At 30.4% G+C, this 7,861-nt stretch overlaps 2 protein-coding genes across 2 annotated transcripts; both read right to left on the bottom strand.

The window, feature by feature from the left end:
* On the bottom strand, positions 3-1,740 carry LOC109132815 (the record flags this gene model as incomplete). Its single annotated transcript, XM_019245206.1, has 5 exons — positions 1,194-1,740; positions 952-1,028; positions 812-848; positions 617-689; positions 3-504 (listed from the first exon to the last, which is right to left on the bottom strand). Coding segments are annotated over exons 1-5 (912 nt in total), but the record flags the coding sequence as incomplete, so codon positions are not given.
* Positions 4,174-6,507, bottom strand: LOC104788920. The gene is made up of 7 exons (XM_019245538.1): positions 6,436-6,507; positions 6,006-6,089; positions 5,779-5,916; positions 5,431-5,595; positions 5,053-5,106; positions 4,781-4,930; positions 4,174-4,576 (listed from the first exon to the last, which is right to left on the bottom strand). The coding sequence occupies exons 1-7, from the start codon at positions 6,505-6,507 to the stop codon at positions 4,205-4,207; spliced, it is 1,035 nt and encodes a 344-aa protein (XP_019101083.1). The 3' UTR covers positions 4,174-4,204.

The following is a 7,861-nucleotide window of genomic DNA, read 5'->3' as shown; positions in this document are numbered from 1 at the left end:
TTGATCAGTCGGCTCTTTTTCAATGCAGACGACCCCGAACATAACGACAAGGACAACGTTTGATCCGTTGTTGTTGCTGCTGATTCTGTCTCTTCCGAAACTGTCTTCTCGGGTTGTGTTATCTTAAGAGAGAGATCGAGATCAAGATCAAGGCTCGTACTTGCGTTTCTTTTTCCCGTTGTCTTGTTACAGTAAGCATGCATATTAATTCTCTCTTCAACGCCGATCTGGAACTTTTCTAACGTTCTTGATGAGTGTCCTTGAATGCTGACTGAATTAGTCCGTTCTCGATGATCGTGTCTTAGTTTTGGTAAGTGATTAGAGACTAAAGAAGAGTGGATGTTTTGAAAAGACCTGTTGTTAGTCCAATATTCACTACCACGTATATTATTGGTAACGGATGAGCTGCGGACTAAACCGGGTCTAATTTGGTCTATCAAACTCCGGTTTGTTTCGTGTGAGCTAGAACTCCACAACGAAGCATTTGAAAATTTACTTCCATATCTACAATTTACAACAAAAAAAAATGAATTAGGAGTATAAATTTAGTTTCAAAGTAAAGATATCTATCAAATGAATGAACACATAAAACCTAAATTTACTAAACAATATTAACCTGAATGGAGAATCATTGTTATGATTATAGCCTCGGAACATCGGTAGCTGACTTAGTTTATAGATATTTCGATCTGTGGAAGTCTCAAATAGATGTTTGTGATCAGAAGATATGGCTGCCAAGAAATCAAACCCTACTTTATTGACATATATAGAAGCTTGATAGTTAATTAATACAAATAGAAATAATCAATACCTTGACCGTGATCATCTATCTTCTTGCTTCTGTACATCTAAAATTCCACAATACAAAAGTTAGTGAGAAACTTTTTTCTAATTTTGTAGATCCTTCGAAGCAAAAACCGACAATATAAGGGTGTATGTATAGTCAGTTACCTGTAGATGGCTCTTGACATGAGCAATACTAAGCCCTTTGATGTTCATCATCTGACGAACCAACTTTGGTGTTGCTCCTATACATAGTCAAGCAAACGATGATAATATATAAAGAAACCAGAACCAAAAAGGTACGTACATAAAATTTTGACCAAAAGTAAAACCAAGAATAACCAAGGAATTGCTTGATTAAGCTTCATATATGTGAGTGAATTGTAGAAAAATAGTAGTTAGGGACGTACTTTCTTGACCTCCAAGCCTCTCCACCGCGCGAACAAAACGAAGATGAAGATCAGGAGTCCATCGGAGCCGAGGGACTTTAGATCTCACATAAGGCCTAACCTTAGTCTTCTTATCGCTCTCTTCTACTGTACTATTGCTGGAAGCCTTACTCTCTTGGCCTTCTCCTTCGTCCTCCTCTTCTTCTCTATCAGTTTTCTCACCTCCCTCCATACTTGAGATCATTTTTTTCTTATTTATATGATTTCAAAAACAAAATAGAAAGTATATGGTAAAGAGAGATATAGATCGGAGGTTAATTATAGGCTTAGCTAGATACTGATTTTGGAAGAAAAGTCCTTTGGCTTGACATGAAAGACATAAAAGACAAGATGAATACTGCGCCTTCTTAGTTCAAAGCATGGAGAGTTTGGTCTGTGTCGATGAGAAACCCTAGATCAAGATACACTTCGTTCAGATTCTCTATCTCTCTCTCTCTCTTCCCGGGGCAAGTAGACAAACCCCTCACCTAAATCTTGTTGCAGATGTTAAAAAGTGTTTCTTTTCTGTTCACAGCTAATTCGTTTTGGCTTTTTTCTTCTATAGACAGCTCTATATATATAAGTAGACGTTGTATTTTTTAATTTATGTATGCATATTAATATTATGCATGCAGGGACAAAACTATTACTTTAAAAGATATAAATTTATAATTTTAATTATATACTATTATAACATACCAAAAAAATAATTACAAGTAACACTTTCTTTAGTTATAAAAAAAACAACGATTGGTATGATAAGAATTATGCTTAATATATAGCCTATTATTATTAGTAGTCTTAGATTGTTTTGATTCGTCAAGCAAACATTTCGATTACAAAGATCGATATATATAAAAAAAAAAAAAATGTATTGGGACCAACAGTCTATGAATGACATTAGTATAATTAACCCTTGTAAGAAAAATACATTATAGTATAATTATTTGAGTGTAGAAACAAACAAAACACGAAAGAATTAATTTTAAAATTTGATACTGTGATGCAGTTTCCAGAAAATATAATTTTAATACCTCAGANAGATGATAATATATAAAGAAACCAGAACCAAAAAGGTACGTACATAAAATTTTGACCAAAAGTAAAACCAAGAATAACCAAGGAATTGCTTGATTAAGCTTCATATATATGTGGGTGAATTGTAGAAAAATAGTAGTTAGGGACGTACTTTCTTGACCTCCAAGCCNTTTCTTCTGACCTTCGATTTCTAATTAAATTTCCTTTAATTAATTCTACCATATTCTTTTCGATTGTAGAAAGCAAAATTGGTTGATGAGATGATGAGGTTTAGGGTTTGTGCTTGGAACTTAAATGCTAAAGGCAAAAAAGTTGAAGAGCGAGAGTGGTAGATAGACGAATAAATTATGATTACAAGGCGTGTGACTGCTCAGCTGTCTCTGATGTAGACTCCATCACACACATCTTCTTCTTTTTTGTTTCGACGAGAATCACGGGGCATTGCTCCTCTCTCTCTCTCTCTCTCACCCCAAAATTATATAGATCTCTATGTGTTTTTGTGAATTCGTATCAGAGAATTAATTTATGTTTTAAAGTGGTCCTTTGCTTTGTTTACGATACACATCCGACCCCGTGAACCGATGAATAGCGTTGTTAGTTGAGCCGTTTTTTAAAACATCGTTCCTCCAAAAATATGTAACAAAAATATGGTTAGAAAAGTTTGAAACAGCATACTCCAAGGTCCTACGGTTTGATTTTACTTGCAAAGAAATTAACACTTTTTGTTATTGTTATTTAAACCAAATTGTGGTGGTCCACGAAGTGAAAAGAGTCATTCAATGGGTAATCAGAAGACGAACATTTGAGTCTTTTAATAATTTACAATTTCAACCATGGTCATAAGTCCATTCAGATACTTTAAATATGTAACATATGCATCGATATAAAAACTCTTCAGCATGTTTCACTATGAACTTCATTCTTGAACTCTCCGGTAGTACCAAAAAAAAAAAAAGAAGATAAATCATGTTATAAATGTTTTAATATATATGATAGGCATATATATGAATGTGATTTTTTATAAGCTAAAGAAAAAAAAAGAGTTGTTGAGGAGAGGAAATTGTAAGCTTTGATGATATGAAGTTGGAAAAAGAAGAACTTTGTCATTCCCCCACGTGTAGAGAGGCTTCCAATCGATCCTTCACAAGCTTCTCGTCGCCACTCCTTTGTTTTTTTTCTTTACACTTGTTTGTCTCCTCCGTCTGCATCTCACGTCCACATTTATGTGTACATATCCATATGTATATGTTTTGTATTTGCAATTGCAGCCGCAGGCACTTCTAAAGTACTAGATAAGCTTCAATTCTGGGAAAATGTGAGAATGACTTATATATATTGGGCAAAATATAATGAAATATATATATCATCATTCTAGAGTTACAAGGCATTGGCATTAAATCCTTGAAAAAGAGGAGGGACATTTCAGTTTGAGTCAAAATAGTCATTTCGGTACGTGTTTGGATCAGATAATGAAAGCATTGTTTAGTAAAAAATACATACATGGAAGTGGATGGTTGTGAGTTGTGACATACTATTAAATTAGACAAAACAGTACACTAAACCTGTGAAAGAAAAAAAAAAAAGAAAAAGACAGAGAAGATCATAAGAATTTAATAGGGACCAGGTTCTTATGTTGGTTGATTTCTCAATTGATATAATGGATAATGTAACCTGTTATTTCTTTTTGTGTTTTGAAATAATTTCAACTTAATAAATTTTTGTTACCTTTGTTTAACTTTATAAAGTTAATTTTTAAAACAACGTTCAAGTACGCTAAACTTTTCTTCAATAGTATTTTTAATAAATTAAATACTTTTCAGTTCTCATAAACAATATGGATATTAAAAAAAAGAGAAAAAAATAATAAAAATATAATTAGTTATCTTTTATTTCATATAATTAGTTATCTTTTATTTCTCTTGCTAATTGATCAGTACATAGTTGATTCATAGATATCAAGTACCACAATTTCCACCTGGTCCTCCAAAAGAAAATGATACTCCACTCGACTTCACGTAACCCCAATACGATAGTCTATAACATTGGTAAGAATCTGAATATTGTCTTGCTTTCTTATCTTCAATATCAACATTTTGGTATTTCCAATTCTTAACTTTGACATGGAAAAATTGTGAGCTTTTATGAGAATCTATAGTTGGAAAATGACCATTTCCCATTGGAGGACTAATTCCATTCGGAGAAGTAAATGTATTTCCTCCATACCGTATCAAAGAAGCTCCTTCGTTTAAATGTGTAAATAACTCTTTGGGCCAGTATCCAATTAATTGATCAAACACTTTTAGTACCCAATGTCCACTAAAACCATCCTGATAAATATTAAAACATAACAAAAAACAGTTAAACAAAATTTATAAAATTAAGTATATATGTGATTTATATAAGAAACATTAAAAAGAACATATATTTCTAACAAAAACTTCAAAAAATTCTAACGAGAATAAATTAGACTTCGAATATATTGAAGCATAATCCAAAAAATTATAATTAATATAAAGTTGAGAAATCTTTACCTGAAAGATCTTCGGTTGATAACCAATTATTTCTTTACCACCATAAATAGATGATCTATCAAATGAACTTCCAAGCCATGAATCTCGAGTAACAAGAATAAAGCCAGGACATTTTGTATTATAACATCCAGTTTTCTTATAACCATCTGCCTAATAAATTAAAATAGAAAAATCAAGGGTAAAATGTCATGCAAAAAGAAGGGTAAATGCAAACCCTTAATTATTTGTTTGCTATGTATAAAGAAACATAATAAAAAAATTAATTTTCTCACAGTCCAATATACAGTAAATCGCGTCAAACTATCACCATATAATCTTGGATGCACCTACAAAAAAAAATATACATGAAAATAACAAAAAATTCAAAGTAGAAGTATGAAAATGTTTTTTTTTCAAAAATGTATTCTCAAACTCAAATACATCATGAGTTTTATAAATACTGAATAACCACAAATTAGTTATATTCTTGTATTATTGGTAATTATCATATAGTTTTAAAGAATTATTTTAATTGATTATATGCTTATAAATATAATTAAATATGTTTATCTATTTTCATTATATATATTGTAAGTTTTAGTTCCTTATGTAATATTGCATGATTTTGTATAAATGAAACATTAAGTTTTATATATATGATAATAACTTACGGCCGAGCCAACTTGTATACTATTGAGTTGATCACGAGGTCCGTTCTCTAACCAAATTTGAACTTTACTGTACTGGTTATTTTGTAGAGTTAAATTATGAAGACTTATATAAGCTTCTGCTCCTCGATAGATGCTCCCATCCAAAACAGTCTCAATTGTTGCAAACTGTATATAATATAAATAAAAATGTTGACACTTTCAATATATTTTGCATGTATATTCACAACACAGGAAAAACGAAAAAACACTTTAGTGCATATAAACATTTTTATGTTGTGAATAAGATAAAATGTCATATGAGATGATATAGATATTTCGATAAAACCATGATAATAGAAGAAAATTTACATGTTGGCCGGGGAATTCGAGCGTGTCGAGGTGAATGCTATCTGTTCCATCTATTTGCCTTAAAATTGCTACTGTTCCTTTTGGACAACTTTGATCATTTAGTTTATTCTTTTGACTTTCATTTGAGATGAAATGTTCCTAGTACAAAACACAAGAATATCAAGATTAAGTTAAAAAAAAAAGAATTACAACATTAAATTATTCTTTGTCACATAAAACCACCATACCGGAATTTTGTGGTGTTTCAGCATTGGATGTTGGAAAGCTGGTTGTTTATATATATCAACACAATTAAAATCCTGCAAAATCAATTATAATTTAACAAATGAAAAGTATTATTATTAATAAAAAAAATTCCAAAAATCTTATGTAAAGATAGAAAAACACAAAGTAGAAGTGATAGAATATAAACAAAATTAAAATCCTGCAAAATCAATTATAATTTAACAAATTAAAAATATAATTGTTAATAAAAAATTCCAAAAATCTTATGTAATGATTGGATAAACAAAGTAGAATATCAACACAATTAAAATCCTGCAAAATCAATTATAATTTAACAAATTAAAAGTACTATCATTAATAAAAAAAATAAAAAAAGTTCCAAAAATCTTTTGGTAAAGATGGAAAAACAAAGTAGAAGTGATAGAATCTCACATCAATGATTCCATCGGCCCCTAACGTTAAAAACGTATAAGAAACAAGAAGTAGCACAAGATGTAAACCCATTGTTTAAGTTTTACTCTTCGTTCTCCTTTGTTTAAGTTTTACCAATTGTGAGACAACGACTAATAAGTTTGTTGTTGCTAATCGTATCAATTAATATAAACCTACGAAAAGTGTCAAATACAAAGATTTGACTGTTAAATAAAAATAATTTTAGGATCAAAATCGGGTCAACCATAATAATAAATTTATCGCTGGTCTTATCACTTCACCTTATCGCTGGTCCTTTATAAACCTACCAAAAGTGTCAAGAAGTAGCGCAAGATTTAACCGTTCAATTAGGGTCAATATCGAATATCGAGTCAACAATAATAAATTTGTTGATACTTCCTAGTCTTATCACTTCTCAATCTACCTTAAGTGTCAAATACAAAAGATATACTTTGTTTTTGGTAATGAATACAAAAGATATTAGATTTTAACCCGTGGTACACCGTGGATCTATTTTTAAAATATTATTTAAACTATTTCAAATTTAGATTGTATGTTGTGGTGTTTTTTTTACTATTTCTACAATTTTTTGTATCAATCTTGTATTTTTATGTTTGTTTTAATATATTTTGTTTAATATTTAAATTCTATAATTTTAGGTGGATTATAATTTTTTGTGTTTGGTACCGGTTAGGATTGGCGTAAAAACTCTCCTGAATTCATTTGATATAAAATATTTTTGTAGACTAACTGTAAAAAACTATATAATCACCTTTATGCAAATTTTAACCCGTTTCATATAAAATATTTTAGTAGACTAACCCGTAAAAAAAATGTTATTAAGAGAACCTAGATCTTTGAGGGAAGAAGGTGGAAATAGAGCAGCCAAACAAAAGCCTCACCGAACACAACTCACCACATGTTATGCTACGTCAAAGTAAAATCCTCGGAAAAAATTACTACCCAGCTGGAAAAAATTACTACAGCTTGAGATTGTGCATATCGTTATTCTATAAACATGGTATTTATAGAGTTCATTGGTGATGATAGTAATAGGTGTGATATGAAATCGCTAAAAAAGTTGGTGAGCAAGAAAACGATCTTTGCAAACTATACAATTGCGAATAGAAAGGAAAATAGTTTCTATCATAATCAATAGAAATCTGACCGATTTTGGATTATTTGATTGCAAGCACAATAAATCGTTATTATTTCTATGAACATGCAAACTATAATAGCATGAAGGTAAGGAATATTACTTAAATTAAGATTTGAATAAGCTTCTATATATACATTTTCAAAAACATTTATGAAAAAATCCTCAAGTTCCAACTTATTTACAGAGAATGCCATTGTGTTTTTTGGAAACAATTACAAACGGGTCGGTTTTAGTGAGGATCCACGTATTATTTTCTGGATCCTTTGT

This window comes from Camelina sativa, chromosome 5 (assembly GCF_000633955.1).
Source record: "Camelina sativa cultivar DH55 chromosome 5, Cs, whole genome shotgun sequence".
Classification (NCBI taxonomy): domain Eukaryota; kingdom Viridiplantae; phylum Streptophyta; class Magnoliopsida; order Brassicales; family Brassicaceae; genus Camelina; species Camelina sativa.
The sequence above is the reverse complement of the archived record's forward strand: the minus strand, read 5'-3'. Positions and strand labels throughout refer to the sequence as shown.